The 16,271-nt window shown below is 29.9% G+C and overlaps 10 protein-coding genes across 10 annotated transcripts; 2 read left to right on the forward strand and 8 right to left on the reverse strand.

Moving 5' to 3' along the window:
• Positions 1-1,996: 1,996 nt before the first annotated feature.
• On the reverse strand, positions 1,997-2,336 carry LOC128424458 (uncharacterized). The gene is made up of 2 exons (NM_001416382.1): positions 2,312-2,336; positions 1,997-2,256 (listed from the first exon to the last, which is right to left on the reverse strand). Exons 1-2 carry the CDS (start codon positions 2,321-2,323, stop codon positions 2,110-2,112), a joined length of 159 nt encoding a protein of 52 aa, NP_001403311.1. The 5' UTR covers positions 2,324-2,336; the 3' UTR covers positions 1,997-2,109.
• A 1,582-nt stretch (positions 2,337-3,918) lies between these two features.
• On the reverse strand, positions 3,919-4,274 carry LOC100142437 (neuropeptide-like 4). The gene is made up of 2 exons (NM_001416378.1): positions 4,255-4,274; positions 3,919-4,191 (listed from the first exon to the last, which is right to left on the reverse strand). The coding sequence occupies exons 1-2, from the start codon at positions 4,264-4,266 to the stop codon at positions 4,036-4,038; spliced, it is 168 nt and encodes a 55-aa protein (NP_001403307.1). The 5' UTR covers positions 4,267-4,274; the 3' UTR covers positions 3,919-4,035.
• Positions 4,275-6,262: 1,988 nt separating this feature from the next.
• MFK3-4 (uncharacterized LOC658781) lies at positions 6,263-6,591 on the reverse strand. Its single transcript, NM_001416377.1, has 2 exons — positions 6,558-6,591; positions 6,263-6,500 (listed from the first exon to the last, which is right to left on the reverse strand). The coding sequence occupies exons 1-2, from the start codon at positions 6,567-6,569 to the stop codon at positions 6,348-6,350; spliced, it is 165 nt and encodes a 54-aa protein (NP_001403306.1). The 5' UTR covers positions 6,570-6,591; the 3' UTR covers positions 6,263-6,347.
• A 552-nt stretch (positions 6,592-7,143) lies between these two features.
• On the reverse strand, positions 7,144-7,501 carry LOC128424457 (uncharacterized). Its single transcript, NM_001416380.1, has 2 exons — positions 7,453-7,501; positions 7,144-7,398 (listed from the first exon to the last, which is right to left on the reverse strand). The coding sequence occupies exons 1-2, from the start codon at positions 7,471-7,473 to the stop codon at positions 7,216-7,218; spliced, it is 204 nt and encodes a 67-aa protein (NP_001403309.1). The 5' UTR covers positions 7,474-7,501; the 3' UTR covers positions 7,144-7,215.
• An 830-nt stretch (positions 7,502-8,331) lies between these two features.
• Positions 8,332-8,791, reverse strand: LOC658925 (uncharacterized). The gene is made up of 2 exons (NM_001416379.1): positions 8,752-8,791; positions 8,332-8,695 (listed from the first exon to the last, which is right to left on the reverse strand). Exons 1-2 carry the CDS (start codon positions 8,761-8,763, stop codon positions 8,543-8,545), a joined length of 165 nt encoding a protein of 54 aa, NP_001403308.1. The 5' UTR covers positions 8,764-8,791; the 3' UTR covers positions 8,332-8,542.
• Positions 8,792-10,149: 1,358 nt separating this feature from the next.
• MFK3-3 (uncharacterized LOC658999) lies at positions 10,150-10,434 on the reverse strand. The gene is made up of 2 exons (NM_001416364.1): positions 10,412-10,434; positions 10,150-10,353 (listed from the first exon to the last, which is right to left on the reverse strand). Exons 1-2 carry the CDS (start codon positions 10,421-10,423, stop codon positions 10,195-10,197), a joined length of 171 nt encoding a protein of 56 aa, NP_001403293.1. The 5' UTR covers positions 10,424-10,434; the 3' UTR covers positions 10,150-10,194.
• Positions 10,435-10,800: 366 nt separating this feature from the next.
• MFK3-2 (cuticle protein 64) lies at positions 10,801-11,099 on the forward strand. Its single transcript, NM_001416363.1, has 2 exons — positions 10,801-10,836; positions 10,907-11,099. The coding sequence occupies exons 1-2, from the start codon at positions 10,825-10,827 to the stop codon at positions 11,063-11,065; spliced, it is 171 nt and encodes a 56-aa protein (NP_001403292.1). The 5' UTR covers positions 10,801-10,824; the 3' UTR covers positions 11,066-11,099.
• Positions 11,100-12,657: 1,558 nt separating this feature from the next.
• On the forward strand, positions 12,658-13,037 carry LOC659157 (keratin-associated protein 19-9b). The gene is made up of 2 exons (NM_001416362.1): positions 12,658-12,697; positions 12,760-13,037. The coding sequence occupies exons 1-2, from the start codon at positions 12,686-12,688 to the stop codon at positions 12,943-12,945; spliced, it is 198 nt and encodes a 65-aa protein (NP_001403291.1). The 5' UTR covers positions 12,658-12,685; the 3' UTR covers positions 12,946-13,037.
• Positions 13,038-14,119: 1,082 nt separating this feature from the next.
• Positions 14,120-14,524, reverse strand: MFK3-1 (prismalin-14). The gene is made up of 2 exons (NM_001416361.1): positions 14,463-14,524; positions 14,120-14,376 (listed from the first exon to the last, which is right to left on the reverse strand). The coding sequence occupies exons 1-2, from the start codon at positions 14,472-14,474 to the stop codon at positions 14,206-14,208; spliced, it is 183 nt and encodes a 60-aa protein (NP_001403290.1). The 5' UTR covers positions 14,475-14,524; the 3' UTR covers positions 14,120-14,205.
• A 524-nt stretch (positions 14,525-15,048) lies between these two features.
• Positions 15,049-15,463, reverse strand: LOC659304 (keratin-associated protein 19-9b). The gene is made up of 2 exons (NM_001416360.1): positions 15,428-15,463; positions 15,049-15,368 (listed from the first exon to the last, which is right to left on the reverse strand). The coding sequence occupies exons 1-2, from the start codon at positions 15,437-15,439 to the stop codon at positions 15,177-15,179; spliced, it is 204 nt and encodes a 67-aa protein (NP_001403289.1). The 5' UTR covers positions 15,440-15,463; the 3' UTR covers positions 15,049-15,176.
• Positions 15,464-16,271: the final 808 nt, after the last annotated feature.

The raw sequence follows: 16,271 nt of genomic DNA on the forward strand, positions 1-16,271 counted from the left end.
AAAATAATTTTCAACAAATTAGTCGAGTTCCACGACCCAGCAAGGTTCCTTCCACAGTATTTAACATTGGACTTAAGTATATGTTCGGTACTTATCTCATTCAGAATTTTATTACCGCTTATTAACATTTCACACCTCGGTTTAAGCGATCATTTGCATAATGCTAACAAAAGTAATTTTTTAGTGAAAACAGGTGAAAATGAATTAATTTAATAAATATTTTTGGTTAAATTCTCAACCTCCAAAATGAGGAGAGTTCACAGTTTTTTGAACTTGCCCGCCAAGGTGAGAAAATACCTACAAACACACAAGATTTATCGACGGTACTGTTTGTGATAAATTATTGGCTAGGACTTTGACCAAAAATTTAAATATAAAATTTCAACTTTTCTTGAATTTTAATGTTTCCGTTATTTAATTACAATTATGTGATTTTGCATATTATCTTCAATAAATTTGGATGTACGTTTGCATGTGCATATTTAATATAAATCACCTAAGACATCAACATAATTAAATATAATTAAATAATTTTACAGCAAAATAAAGCAACGTACGGTTATTATTATTGAAACTGCTAGTTAAGTTATTATTAGCTAACTTATTGCGATTTACGACTAAGATTTTTTGCATGATCTAGACCTTGGCATTGGAAACCACAATTTCTTTGTAAAAAATAATATGGTTCAAAATATTTGTGACAAAGTAATTCATTATTGTTAAGATGTTTAGGTCTATAAGTATTTTATTTGCTAAAACTTTACTGTTACCTGCACATATTTTATTATTTTTTTCTTAACGCCCAAGAAGCTATAATTAAATTCATAATTTGTCTAAAATATTGCATTTTAAGTGGTTTATAATTTCTCAAATAATTTATCGTACGGAATATTCAAAATTACCATTAAAATATCATCATCATCATATTAATGAAGTCGAATTTTTATCAATTTTTATAAATCATAATTCACATAAACGACAAAATTTGTTGGTTTCAGTTACAAGGTAAATTTATTAAAATGAAAATTTATTCGTTTCAAGTGATTTGGGTAATTAAACATGTATTTTGAATACGACAGACAAATCGAAATGCTATTTCCATCAATTCTAATTTTAATACATATCTGTTTACCTGTTTTTCTATAACTCAACTCTCACAGCAGAATATTCCAAAATATTCAAAAACCGTGTTGGTTTTATTTTAATGCAATAACCTGCTCAACATAAATTTAAATTTTTGGAATAAATTTTTGCTTATTTTTTCATTTAAATAGAGGCTTGATTGTATCGTAAAACTAGTTAGCTCCTCGATATCTCTAATGATATATAAATTAAAATTTTTAATTTTAATTTTAACAGCATTCCGTCAAAGCAAAAAACTGAACTTGTTTAAAATGCGAAGGTCCTTTATTTTCTTCAACTTGCTGGTGGTCGGTCTTTTTACTCGTTGGTAGGCTCGACCAACACACCCAAACCAGTCCTAGGTGATGGACAATGATGCGTTTAATTTTATTCTAAGCTCAAACTAATTAATGCAAATTGTGAATTCGTGACTGTTAATAATTATACGTAGAACCCGAATGTACAAATTATCCAACAAATTAAATTTTTCGACTATCATTAGGAAAAATAATTAATTAATTGTTTAGAAGTTAAAAGGATAATAAAATAATTTGGCTTTTTGAAGCTGCAGGACGTAACAGATCACTCCTTTGTTTGTGGGATGCGTTTGCTCATATTTACAAAACATATGTTCGCTTTCAAGGTTTACAAGGCCAAGGTAGTCCAGCTACAAATAAATTATTCAGATTTTTTTGACTGCCGGTTTCAGCTCATGAAAATTACTAGCTCATAAAAAAGTGGTAACATAAGTTCTAGAACATAACGGCTGTTGAAAGTAAAAGTTCGGGTCCAACTATCTTTCATCCTTTTTTATTCTAAAAAATATAAACAAGTTTCTTCTAATAAAATGTCGAACAAAAATACATACAATTTTTCGGAGATTTTTTTATTTTTTTTTACATATTACAGAGCAGACATCTATTAAACAAACGCACTAATAATAAAAACAAGAATACGTGGCCGTAGTTTCATCGAGGTCCAGAGCCCTTAGTACAGGTAGGTGCCTACTCCATAGGCATAGGGATAGGCAGCGTAGGAGTACGCAGGTACGGCTCCCACAGCGTAGAACTGAGGGTTTGGCTGAGGCGCAGGAAGGGCCAAAGCGGCGACGGCCAACAAGGCAAAGAAGAAGAGCTGTGGTCGAAAAATACAATTACAAGCAGTTCTTATTATTCAAAAAATGACTTACCAATTTGAACATGGTTGTTGTGATCTGTAGCACTGGTTATGTAAACCTACATTGTCGAAATTTGCGCACTTCTTTTATATTAAAAGAGTTAGGTCATATGACTAATCGCGGTTTACGTTACTAGTTTTTGCAAGAAGACCAGGAAGTCTGTTTTAAAGCTCAACTAACACGTGGGTATCAATTATAAATTGGATACCTGCAAGGTGAGGATTTTTTAAATAATGAGATCACCGAAACAATGATTATATCATTCATAATTTATTACCGTTTTTTTAACTGGACCTGTAATTTTCATAAATTCATTAATTCTGCTTCAGTAACGTTTTGATGTCTTTTCGTTCCATTTTATTTCTATTTTAATTTTGAAAACGCTTTGTGGCATCTATTATTATTATTATTATTAAATTATTATTATTATTATTATTATTAAATAGTTGTCAACAAATCAACAAACAAATTAATAAGTTCTTCTTTCATTAGTATTCAATTCTATACTCAATTAGAAAATATTATAAACTATCAGTAATTAAAGATTTTTTTAAAGCTTTCAATTATATTTTAAAAACTACATAAAAAATTGTAAAAAGTTTAAACTGAGAATTGATCATAATGACCACATATTTAACAGACAAATATTTTAGATAAAAAAACACTTGATTTCATACTTTTGCCCAACCCTGTATTTATCCTTTAATTACTACTCTTCTGCCTCAGGTACATTGATGAAATTGTATCTAGATCCGGTTCTGCTGTATTACTAAAAAAATTACACAGCAGTGGGTTTAAAAAAAAAATTTAATTGTTAACCAAAGTTTTATTGTTCCAAATTTTTTCTGTATTTCTGTATATATTTTATTTATTATTTTACTCATGCCTCGACATAAGGTAGCTTGTGACTTTTTAGGTAGATTATCTCTTCTATTTGCAAATATTTTGTGAAAGCTATTTTATTTTTATTTTTACAAATACAACTATAAAAGAAAAGGTGTGTATTTTAAATTTCAAATATAATTAAAAGTTTATAAGATATTTTTTTAAGTACACAAATTATAGCATAAATAAATAGTACACTGGAGTTTCATGTCCACTTGAATACCCCTTATGAAATTTTTGAGTGGTGATGAGTAAATTTTAATTTGGTATTAAAAAACCAAATAATACTTCTGTTAACAACCCTCTTGTACTGCCATAAAGTGGGGTCATTTACCGGTTAATATTCAAAAGCAATAAATTACGACCCAAACCCTGTGACACCTGAATTAATTGTTTACGGTCATGCACTGTCGTAAACAAATAATTTGTCAATTTTTAATACCGATATCGTATTACATGCTTAAATATTTGGTGGATCAATATCTCTAAATACACTTCTCGGCAAAACGCTAAACACAAATAAAATTAGTTCTTAAGTTATTATAACAATTTTATATTATAGTGTGCTTTATTTTTTATGTTTTAGTAGAAACGACTGTCCACCTGTTTATCACGTTATTCATTCAAGCTTATAGTGTTTTTATTTTTTAGCATCATTTTTAAGAATTTTTTAATACTTTGGACATTTTGAAGTTTTGATTTATTTTGAGGAAAAACGAATTAAAAGTCTTTTGTTTTGATATTTATTTATTTATTTAGCATCATAAAGTTTAGATTCACTTAAAATTTAACACAGCAAACTTAAAATTACAAAACAACGTTGGTAGATGGCCATATCCAGATCCAGAATCCTAGTACACTAATCCACCCCATCCATAGGCGTAGGGATAGGCTGCGTAGGTGGAATAGGCTGGCACGGCGTAAAATTGCGGATTTGGTTGAGGTCCAGGAACTGGGCCAGGTTTGGGGACAGCCAAGGCAAGAGCCAAAAGGGCAAAGAAGAAGAGCTGTTTGTAAAAATTGTTGTTAATAATAGCATAATTAATACAGAAAACTATGAAAAAGCTCACCAATTTGAACATTGTTATTGCGATCTGTAGCACTGGCTAATCAAATCTATGAAATCTCATTGTTCGATCTTCTTTATATACAATTCGATCCTGAAGTTTGGTCATATGACTAATCGGTAACGCATAAATCAAAACAAGAACCTACTGAAGAAACGTCGCGAAATAATTGGACTTGGACTTCTAATAATAGTAATTATTAAGTCATCTAGGAGAAAAAACTGCTGTTTATGTATGTGTTTACTTCAGTTGTTCAAGTGAACCAAGAGAAATAGAACTTGTTTGCTGACCACCCGCCCTTACTGACAGATTCGTTTTATTTATTTTTTCGCAAAGCGGATTTACACTTTTTCTGCAAATAGAATCAGTTTGATCAGTTCAAAAATGACTGTTCAAACAAGAATTATGGGCATTTGTAAAGTAAACAATCTTTTAATAAATTTAATTAGCTCAAACCAAGTTTTTAATAATTTTGTTTATTTTGTCTCTTGTTTATTTATCAATAGTTTATTTACGATAAATTAATTTTGATTTTACTCTATAAATATCTTCATAAGTATTAAAGTTCACATTTCTTTTATTGTGAAAATTCATTATATACCAATCTAGCAGTATGTTACATCTGGACTAGGACATTTGCCGTCTTAAGAAATAACCCTTTTGGAGAGTTTAAAAACAAGATATTTTGTAAGTTTTTTATAGTGCTCTTGACATAATCTTAGATAATTTTTAGTGATTCTCAACGAATTTTTCGTTTGCCCAATTTTTAGTTGTCTACAGATATTTGGCGTGCATTTTGAAGAATTTTAAGCTCAGAAGCAACACTAGTAACATTACGTAAAATCGACAATAAACCAATAAATACATCATTTGCATGCCTTAATAAATTAAACATTTTGCAAAGGTGTTGCTAATGTGTTATTTCCAGATTGTTCTTAATAGGACACATGTATTGTTGCGGTTTTTTTCGCTAATCTAAAACAAACATTAAGTTGATCTGAAAATGTTAATTAAAACGAGTCATAAATATTAAAACACTTGGTCAAAATAAAATGTTTATGCGGTTGTATAAGCAAATATTCTTTTTTCAAAAAAGTGTCAAGTTGGTAAGCATGTAGTTTTCTTTCTTTATCAGCTGTTAATATTTAGTAAAAGTTTTACCATTTTTTGTCTATTTCAAATAAGTACTCTTTTCATAATAGAATTAAGTTGTATGAGCAAATAAGCTTTTTTAAAAAAATCTTTTTTTATATATCACTACTATAAGTTTAATTTAGCATCCTCAATTTTTTTTTATAATCCCTGCTATTAATATTTAGTGGATAAAAATTGTACCATTTTAATTTATTTTTCTTTCATAAGCGAATAAAGACTTATTGCTTTATAGAATTAAGAAACTTATTATTCAAATTAATGGCATCTACATATGTGGTGAGACTCTTTCAGCAAATAAATCATCGTATTCTAGAAAACACCAAATTCTAAAATAAGAATAAACAAAGAATGCAAAAGAATGGCACCGTGAGCTTTTACCACAACAATTCTTCGCACATCGTTTTTTTATCCCATAAATAGCGATTATTCATACTTTATGAAAAAGCAGGTAGAACCAGACAAAATGCATTAAGAAAATTTTATTCTTATTGCAAGATATGTTAATTTTGTTTGTAATCTTGTACTTATAAATATTTGTCAGAGGAATGAGTTAAAAAAACGAAATCGGTATTTAAACATGTATTATGGTATTGAATAGAAAATCATGAGGAAATTTATCAAAAATAAGCGTCACTAAAGCTAAAGTTTTTGTTTATATTTTTGCTGAGTAATAAGTTTTTTTGCACTATAACACCCATTTAATAAAATCTAAAATTATACAGTAAAACCTCTCAACAACGGACTCCGATAAGGAATTTTTAATTGTTCCTTTTGAAGAGGTGTCCACTAATGGGAGGTGTACTGTAGTTATTAGTCTTCAAGTTCTACAAGCAATGGGAAAAAACACAAAACAAAATTAACTTTTGATAAAATTTATTAAACCAACAGTCACAACCAGAAAGTCATAGGATGGAATTTCGACTATTCAAACACTTAGATCCTTAGATGTATCCATATCCCAAAGCACCATAGGCGTAGGGGTGGGCATATCCATAGGCACCGTATCCCAAACCGGTGTATCCTCCATAGACGAATTGAGGAGCGGCTTTGGGTTCAGCCAAGGCAAGAGCCAAGAGGGCGGCCAAGAAAACGAACTGCAAAAATTTTTAATAATTACCGACTTTTAAATTAAAACAAAATTATTCACTTACGAGTTTGAACATTTTGATTGTTTTGTGATGGCTTGTGGAGCAAACACTGACTTTGTTCTGTTTAAATCCGATACTTATACTAGATTTGTCAGGGGTGTGTCACACAGAAAGACACCATCAAACCAGGAAGCTGTTGCTATTCTACTTTTTTAGTGTGGGTTATATTATGAATTTTAACTATATTGTAATTTTTTCATTAGCGAAAATCAGCTGATCTTGTTTACCTTCCTCAACGAATTCTAATCCACTCCTTTGTCAATTAGAACAAAGCAATTGAAAATCCAAAAAAAATCGTGGTCAATTGCTAAATAAAAGCGTACAAAATTTCTAAAACAAAAATGTTCTCTGATTACCTCAAAGGGTTGTGATGTCAATTTATTCTAACATATAGCAATAAAAGTATTTGTTATAACCTTCATTATGTAAAAATTACAAGCATTTAGTCTTTTTTAGAATTTGCCAAAAGATTTTATTATTTTATTTACTTATTTTTTGTATGTTTGTGTTTAAAATCTCCGGTAAATACACGTATTGCAGTTCTTCTGAAGGGTGAAAGGAAAGAATTAATAAAAAAATAAAACAAATATATTAAGAAATTGCATTATAATGAGAGGTGTACAGTTCATAAATATTCAGCGACATGGTCAAAAAGTGGTCGTTAAAAATGTTCTCCGAATGAATTAGGTGACCCAAATGTTCCAAACGATTTGACGTCGTAGTTCGCCACTCCCGCATCTCCAAAGTAAGGTCGATGGTTGTAAATGGAGAAGAAAGTCTTAATTTGGGGCCTACCTTCGACCATCCACGTGCACAGCAAAACGGCAACAAGGAGAAGAAGGACCTAAAACCGTAAAAAATTAATTACGAAAAGTGTTAAATTACCATATTTGCTCACAAAAGTTGATTTATTGGCCATGTTTTTGCTACAGTTTCGCGAATCCGACTGCACAACCAACTCCGTGAACGAGAATGGTCAGGGCTGCGACTAAAGCAGGAAATATAAAGTGATTTGAATTTGTCCTGCTTGGAATTTAAATGCCACATGTTATCCAGGATCCAGCTGAATATTTGCGTACACGAAATAATTATTATAATCAATGCGATGAATCACTTCAAGTGGAAAATAAGTCGTCAGATGTATTATTAAATATCGACGTTTGGTCCAAAATCAGGTTTTCTTGCATCCTGAAACGTATTTCAATTGGAATTGTTTCAAAGGATACGATTCAAGTCGAAGGACTCCAGAACGTCATTACTCATTATCATTACCAAGGTGAAAATAGTCAGGCAACCAGAGTCTTTAAAACTAGCGTTTTTTCTTGGAAATCGTAATTTACGATATGAATATTCAAATAACTATTTCTATTAGAAAAATATATTTAATTCACGAGGGTGACGTCTGAAGGGGCTAACTTCTTTATTTGGATAACGTAATTATACTTAATCGTAAACGGTACACCAGATTTTTTCCAAAATCTAATTTTAAGAAAATATTTCGTAAAATTTGAAGGTTGAGATATATCGAGATAGCAGTTTTACGTTGCAAATTCGCATTTTTATTATTTGTTGTAAACAAGTTGTGACGCTTATGGAAACATACGACGAGTTTTGAATTTTCAGCAAAATTGTAATCAAATTGATAAAAATGGAGACATTCCTGTTGACGGGGCAGTAGTACGACGTAAATTTAAAATATAAATTTATTCACTTGTGGATAAACGCAAACATTTCAAAGGTCTGATAGGAAAGAGAAAATTAAAAAATAAGACACTTATTTTTTGTTTTATATTTTTATATTTGAGTGTTTGTATGTGGTACATTATTATTATATCCTGGTCTTATAAAAAATGGCAGTATCAATTCTACAAAAAGCTTTCACAACAATAAAAATAAATTCTGAATTTTTAGTTTTGTCTAATTCCATGTAAACATAATTTTGACGACCGAAAATCTGTCGAATTCTGAACATTGAAAGCAATTATCACTTAGATAAATCCGTATCCCAAAGCACCATAGGCGTAGGGATGGGCATATCCATAGGCTCCGTATCCCAAACCGGTGTAGCCCCCATAAATGAACTGAGGAGCGGCTTTAGGAGCAGCCAAGGCGAAAGCCAAGAGAGCGGCCAAGAAAACGAACTGTAGTAGACAAAATTAGTATAAACTGAAACAATAAAGTAAATAATTTTACTTACGATTTTGAACATTTTGGTTTATTGATTTGATAAGCTTGTCTGTAGCAAACTATGACAATGATTTGTTTATTTCGATATTTATACCGCTTTTTGGGGGTGTGTCCTATTAAAAAGAGACGTCAGAAACGGGAAGTTTTTAATATTCTAGTTAAAATTCTTGTTGCAGAATTACAATTACGTTGTAGGTCGGTGTGTTACAAAATCGGAGGTTTTAACATTTGTAAATACGTGACTTCTGGAAGTAAAAAACTGACATGAATTTAAGGAATTTGGATATATCTGATAGATTAATATGTGTAGACTATTGCTACAAAAAAACATAAAAAAGACAACAATAATAAAAAGTTTGTGATCACAAAAACATAGTTTTTTAATTTTTTGGCAATTTTTTATGAAATATCCAATAAAAATTTACCCAATTAACTAATATGTATATTGCATGTTATTGTCGAATAACTTTTGAAATAAAAATATTTTATTTTCTCACTAATATTTTAATTTTATGCATAATGGCTCTTATTACTAAAACCGCCACTAACAAGTTTTAGTAAATAATGTACGCCAAAGTATAAAATTTAAATAACCTTGATGAATAAAAATAACAAACAATTGTCTTAAAATTTAAATGATTCAGTTACCTTCAGAGATTATTATTTCAGCATACATACACTTTTTAAATAAATTTTGCAATACCTATACAAAAAAGAACCGCATTTTTAAATACTTTATACGGTTTACATATGTTTCAAATAATTTTACGAAGCTCCACTCAAATCAACAATGCATATTCTGAGATACGAACTCGATTACAAATATTAAAAACTACATAATCGTTTCTAATTTGTGGTGTTTGTACACCCCTTCAAAAAAATTGAAACGCTTTTAGATAATTAAATGTAGATGTTTTGCTTATAAATATACTCGTACATTAGGCGCAAACCTCATAAAAACGCAAAGTTGTGTGAAACACACTGTATACTGTATATAAAAAAATGAACAAAAGTATAAATAAAGTATAATATGTTTATATTTAATTATACTAAGTTTATACTAAACTCAAATTTAGAAATCGATTTTTTATTATTTTCTTTTCTGATTTTTAAAAGTTTGAACTGTAGAGTATTAAAAGTTAAGGGTAAGCATATTTAAAAAGTTTAACGTTTTTTAATATTTCTGATTATCCTATTCCCAAAGTCCGGCCCTGTGCCTAACTATGATTAAAATCCTTTAAAGGTGAAAATTTCTTCTCGAGACATACGCAAACTATGGTTCCAAGAGATGAGTAAAATTTTAAACAACAAAAAAAAATTCAAAGTAATTAAGATTGGCTTTCTTTATTTTGCAATAAAATTTGTAACAGTGTGGGGTGTCGTAATTTTTATGAATAAAACGAGTGCATTATTTTTAATTAACAATTTATTGCTTCAGTCTAATTTCACACAATCAATAATAGTAGCCTCCATAGTGACCATAGGCGCCATAAGCTACAGGGGCGGCATATCCGTATCCGTAGCCCAAACCTCCATATCCTCCGTAAAGGAATTGAGGGGCGGCTTTAGGGTCGGCAAGGGCGAAAGCCAAAAGGGCAGCCAAGAAAACGAACTGTAATAAAACAAATTACAAGATAACAATTATTAAAAAATTAAAATTGTTAACTTACAAGTTTGAACATTTTGATTTGTTGTTGTGGTAGCTTGTCGGTAGCAAACTCTAACAAGCCATAAGTTTGCATTGCATATTTATAGTGGCTTTGTGGGGGTGTGTCACAAAGAAACAGGATTTTGCAAAACAAACCTCCAAAATAAATGTTAATTGGGTCAACTTTGCCGATTAACATATGCTCGTGTTGGTTCACATTTAATCACCCGATTAAAAAAAACTTAATTTATTTCTCTGTGTGGTAAGCTGCTTTTCATTACGTGACCTTCCGTATGTATAAGCACATCAGTGGTAAACGCAAAAATTTAAATTCGAAGGTCTTTCCAAAGTCACACCTCCAAAATTTTGTATAAAATCGTCTTCGAAAGTTCTTTTTGGCAGAATTTGTCTCGCACAAGTCCACTCAACTTCAAAATGTTCAAACTTGTAAGTCCACATTTTAATAATTTACTTTGTTAAGAAATTTATATTTTACATTAATGTTTATCTATTGCAGTTCGTTTTCTTCGCCGCCCTTTTGGCTTTCGCCCTTGCTGCCCCTAAAGCCGCTCCCCAATTCCTTTACGGAGGATATGGAGGTTTGGGCTATGGATACGGATATGCTGCCCCTGTAGCCTATGGTGCCTATGGCCACTATGGAGGATACTATTATTGATCATGTGAAATTTAGACGGAAATTTGTAATAAATTGTTAGTTGATAATTACATCAAGTTTTCTTCTTTTACAACCATTAGCTAAAAAATCCATTTACACTACACGTACCCAACATTTAAAAAATTAATAAAGACACACTGCAAAAACGTATAAAAAGTTTCCAAATATTTAAATATCTAAATAATGAAATCTACCTAATCATTATAAAAAACCGCTCACTATTAGATTATTTCTGGTAATTATTATTAAACCACTATTATAGTTGTTCCCAGTCTCTTCCTAAAGCCACAGTTGCTATAATTGCCAAAATAAGCAATATTTAACAAAATAATAAAAAATGTCAAATTAAATATACACATTACCTACAATAGTAACCCATCTTTAAGTAAAGGTGTAGATGTAATCACCCGTATCTGTCGAATAAACCATAATTTTATTGATGTCTATAGTACGAGAAAGTTAACTTTCTGTTACCTTATCTTATTCCGGCCATTTAAGTAACTACAGTGATTTTTATTTTCTACTGAAAAAGCAAAAAGATGAAAAAAAATATTTTGGTGCTATTTACAAATAATTTGTTAAAATTTTAAATTCTTAAACAATTGCTGTAAATAGTATTTTCTAATTTGGATTATGTGATCTTTGTTTGTTAACAAGATGTCTGATTTTCAACTGTGGTCTGAATTATGAATATTGATATATAATTTTGACATTCAACTGCTAACGAAAAAACAAATCAATTCGAATTTGGATTATGTGATCTTTGTTTGTTAACAAGATGTCTGATTTTCAACTGTGGTCTGAATTATGAATATTGATATATAATTTTGACATTCAACTGCTAACGAAAAAACAAATCAAAACTTTAAGATTATTACATTATTTTACGTTTTTTGGATAATTTTTTTAATAGAAACTAGAAATAAAAAGAAACCCTCGACGAAAACTAAAACATCAAAAATAATAATAACCACTAAAAGTAGCCAAACAATCAAATATACTACACAATTTCCCAATTTTTCTGTATGATATTTACTCGTATAATAAATTAAAAGCAGATATTAGTTGTTTACAACTAAAAACGCCAACGTTGCATTTTACTGAATTATTTTTTTTTTAAATTGTAAAATAATTATTAATAAAACTATAAATACCATTAGCTATTACTTTTTTGAAATCAATAATTTATAACATTTAATTTGTTTTTATAGTTTGAAAAAGCTAATACTTATCAAGAGTCGTAAGCCTCAAACAATGTGATCAAGGACTGACTGCTTAGGTTGGCAATATTGAATTTAATTTGAAATGAAGCAACGGGGTAACTTCCGGTTGTTAAAAAAATGGCATTGGCCGTGTCACTTGCTACATAATTTAGTGCACTGGCTTATTAAACCTTTTAGTTCAAAAGTTTCCTAATTTATAGCAAGGAGCTAATGATATACATTTATTCACGATAAACTTTTAAATGTCATCAAATAAATTTCTGTGATTGATTTAAACTTTTCTGTTTTGATATTTGGAACAAATTTGGCTTTCCCCACTATTTTAGTATAAATATTGGGCAAAAACAGGAGAATCATCACAGTTAGCTGATCCAGTATCGTCTAATAATCCTACAAAATGTTCAAGCTTGTAAGTAATTTAATTTTATTTTAAAATTTTTTTAGTTTGTAATTTATTTTTAAACATTATAGTTCGTATTTTTGGCCCTTGTTGCCTTCGCCTTCGCCACCGCCGCCCCAAAAGCTGAACCTCAGTACTTTGGAGGATACTATGGCGGTTTGGGCTACCATCATGGTTTGGGATATGCCGGATATGGAGGAGCTTTGGGTTATGGCTACGCTTCGCCATATGCCTATGGACATTACGGATATTACTAAACAAACCTCAGTGAACTTTATTCTACCAGTTTTTGATTCTGTAAATTTTATTGTCACTACCTGTTAAACTAAATAAAAACATTCCAAAAATATTTAATTCTATTATTTTTTAAAACAAACGGAGGCCCACTAAGTCATTCTGTTTAATCCCCCAGTGTTTGTTCACAGTATGGACAATTTAAAAAATACTGTACGTAGTTATTGAGATAATTATAATTTAAAAAAACTGAAAAGGTGTGAAAAAGATTATTTCCTGGTGCACTTATTTTTATGATGCAGTTTTGGTTTGAGTCACCAGCGACATTTAAAATAAATAAAAATCTGCATAAAATCATGGTGCATAAGAAACACCGTTAAAACAGTTTTAAATATAGGTCGACAAGAAATTAGCATATTTTGTTTATTTCTTCCAGTTTTTGGACCTTTAAATTTCAAGAACCACAAGTTTCAAAATTTTGGACCAGTTAGTTTATGTCTTGAATCATGCAATATTATTTTTAAAATAAACAATTTGGACACGTCGTTTGATAGTAACATTCTTTAACGACAGATTTTTTTAAAAATTATACTCGATTCTAAAATTTTCTAAACTATCCGAAAAATCTTTTAGATATTGCTTTACATTAGAACATAAGTAACTACTATAAGGGTCTCATCAGGACACAGCTACTTTTACGATTTTCAAGTCTAAACAGAAAATCGTAAAATATCGTGAAAACAGTAGCTGTGTCCTGATGAGACCCTTATAGTAGTTAAGTAGTTAACATTTGGTAAAGCAAAAAAATGTTTTAGATGTTAGTTTGAAGTGGTAGAAATAAAGTACGAAAAGTTCATGTTTAATTAATTTTTGGTAGTTTATGCAAATTTGTCTGTTTTTAAAATTGTAATCTCAAATCAACAATCCGTAAAAACATGTGGTACAGTTCAATTTTATAATAAATTGAAGCAATCATTAATGATTAACTTATTTAACCGTGCAGAACAACATTGAAAATTTATTTTTCTAGATAATTATCTTAAAATTTTATAGCAAAACGTGTTATTTTAATTGGAATCTGAAATTTATGGCTTGTCAAAAGTTAAAATTCCTTTGTTCCATTCTTCTAATTAAAACGTAAAACTTGTCGGTCAGCTATTTAGTTTTTTACATTCTAGTTCAATAAAAAATGCAAAGTAATCACCCACATTAATTTATTCAACTAAAATTGATACAATTTACAAAAATTATCTCCAGCCAACCAGAACAACCATTATAATTGCTTAATAGAGCCCATATCCGTAAGAACCATATCCATAGGGGTAGCCGTATCCCAGGGAAGAGTACCCCAGACCAGAATACCCTTCTAGACCTCCATAAAGTCCTCCATAAATTTGAGGGACCGGCTTTGGAGCGGCCAAAGCATAGGCAAAGAGAGCCAAAAACATTACAAACTAAAAAATATTTAAATATTGTAACGAATACAACAAAACAGACAAACAGTGTAATTTTAAGCCAAAAAATAAATAAAAAAACTTACAAGTTTAAACATTTTGATCGTTTTGTAGACAGTGGGTCGTGAAACACTGACTTTATTCTTCAAATATCACCAATATTTATATAAATTGTAGATGAATAATGGAAGGGAAGTAACGTAGTGCAAGTCAATTAACGGTAAAAACAGGAATAATTTTAATTCCAATGACTGGCACAACAAACAACAATTACCCACTTAAAGCTCAAATTATTATAACAAAAAATTTTTATTAAAAGAAATGAGGGTTACATATTTTGATTTCACAAAATTTGATTACACAGGAAAGCACGATCGAGTTAAATAAATAAAAAGCACTTTTTTAATTAAACTCTTTTGAGCACATTATCTGGTGAAATTTGAAGCTGGCTGTAATTCAAAAAAGCAAATATGTATAGATAAACTCAAAACATATTAATTTTAATGACGAAATCACATAATTGTTTAAACAACTTTAGAAAAAACACCTTTTACTGTGTTACAGTTTTGCACCCTTTGAGAGTTTTTATTTAATGTTTGGCAATTTTGGCAAACAGTCGTCTTTTTGAGCACTTAAACTAATAGGTATTCGGTAAAATAATTGATGAAATAATTGTTTTTAAATGTTTTTATTTAGTTTTACATTTGAAATTAACAGGTATGCACAATAAAATTCATAGAATCAAAAACTGGTAAAACAAACTGGTAGGAGTAAAGCTTATCAACTAATCACTGAGGTGTTCAGTAGTATCCGTAGCCGTAATGTCCGTAGGCATAGGGGGAAGCATAGCCGTAACCCAAAGCTCCTCCGTATCCGGCATATCCCAAGCCATGGTGGTAGCCCAAACCGCCATAATATCCTCCAAAGTACTGAGGTTCAGCTTTTGGGGCGGCGGTGGCGAAGGCGAAGGCAACAAGGGCCAAAAATACGAACTATAATGTTTAAAAATAAGTTACAAACTAGTACAATTTTAAAATAAAAAATTACTCACAAGCTTGAACATTTTGTAGGATTAGACGATACTGGATCAGCTAACTGTGATAATTCTCTCATTTTTTCCCAATATTTATACCAAAATCGAGACAATAATTAAAGTGGGGATAACGGACAAATTTGTCCCTGTTGTCAAAATACCAGAAAAGTTTGAATCAATCACAGAAATTTATTTGATGACATTTAGAAATTCATTGTGCATAAATGTATATCATTAGCGCCTTGCTATAAATTGAGAAACTTTGAACTAGATGGTTTAATATGCCAATACTGTAAATTATGTGTTTATTAAGTTGTCCTCTTTTAAATGTCTTATTTTATTACGAATTAAATATTGGTGAATATGTTAACTAAATGGTCGCTTATCGATAACCACTCAATTTTAAGATTTCGATTTGGTTAGTAATTATTAACAAAATAATTAAAATAAATTATTTTATTTTATGAGAATATCTATACATTTTATACTTTTTTTAACACAGAGATGATAAAAACCAGAAAAGTTAAAAAATATTTGGTCTTAACATGTTTATGCAAGCTGTTCTGTAGATATTTTAATAAAGAATTTTTTGCTTAATTCTTTATTCCTTTATTGTTTAAAAAAAATATTGAGTTTTTTTGTGCAATTACAACTTTGTGCCGGATTCTAGATTCCAAAAATAATTTGTCACTTTATTCGGAAAATTTCTCTTTTGCAGTGTCGCAATTTAGGTCCTAGATAAGCAATTTTTTGACATGACTTTAATTGATTTTTTAATTTTTTTATTTATCACATGTCAAAATAAAATCATACTGCAGTAACTTTAAACTCCTTTTAAACTAGCATTAGTTTAATTTTATCA

This window comes from Tribolium castaneum, chromosome 1, assembly GCF_031307605.1.
Source record: "Tribolium castaneum strain GA2 chromosome 1, icTriCast1.1, whole genome shotgun sequence".
NCBI lineage: Eukaryota > Metazoa > Arthropoda > Insecta > Coleoptera > Tenebrionidae > Tribolium > Tribolium castaneum.

What these genes read in the sequence shown, in the direction of transcription:
- LOC128424457 (NM_001416380.1), bottom strand. Translation starts at nt 7,473, where the DNA reads ATGGCCAATAAATCAACTTTT. An exon ending in TGGCCAATAAATCAACTTTT is followed by an intron (nt 7,399 to 7,452) that starts GTGAGCAAATAT and finishes TTACGGTTTTAG; the next exon opens with GTCCTTCTTCTCCTTGTTGC.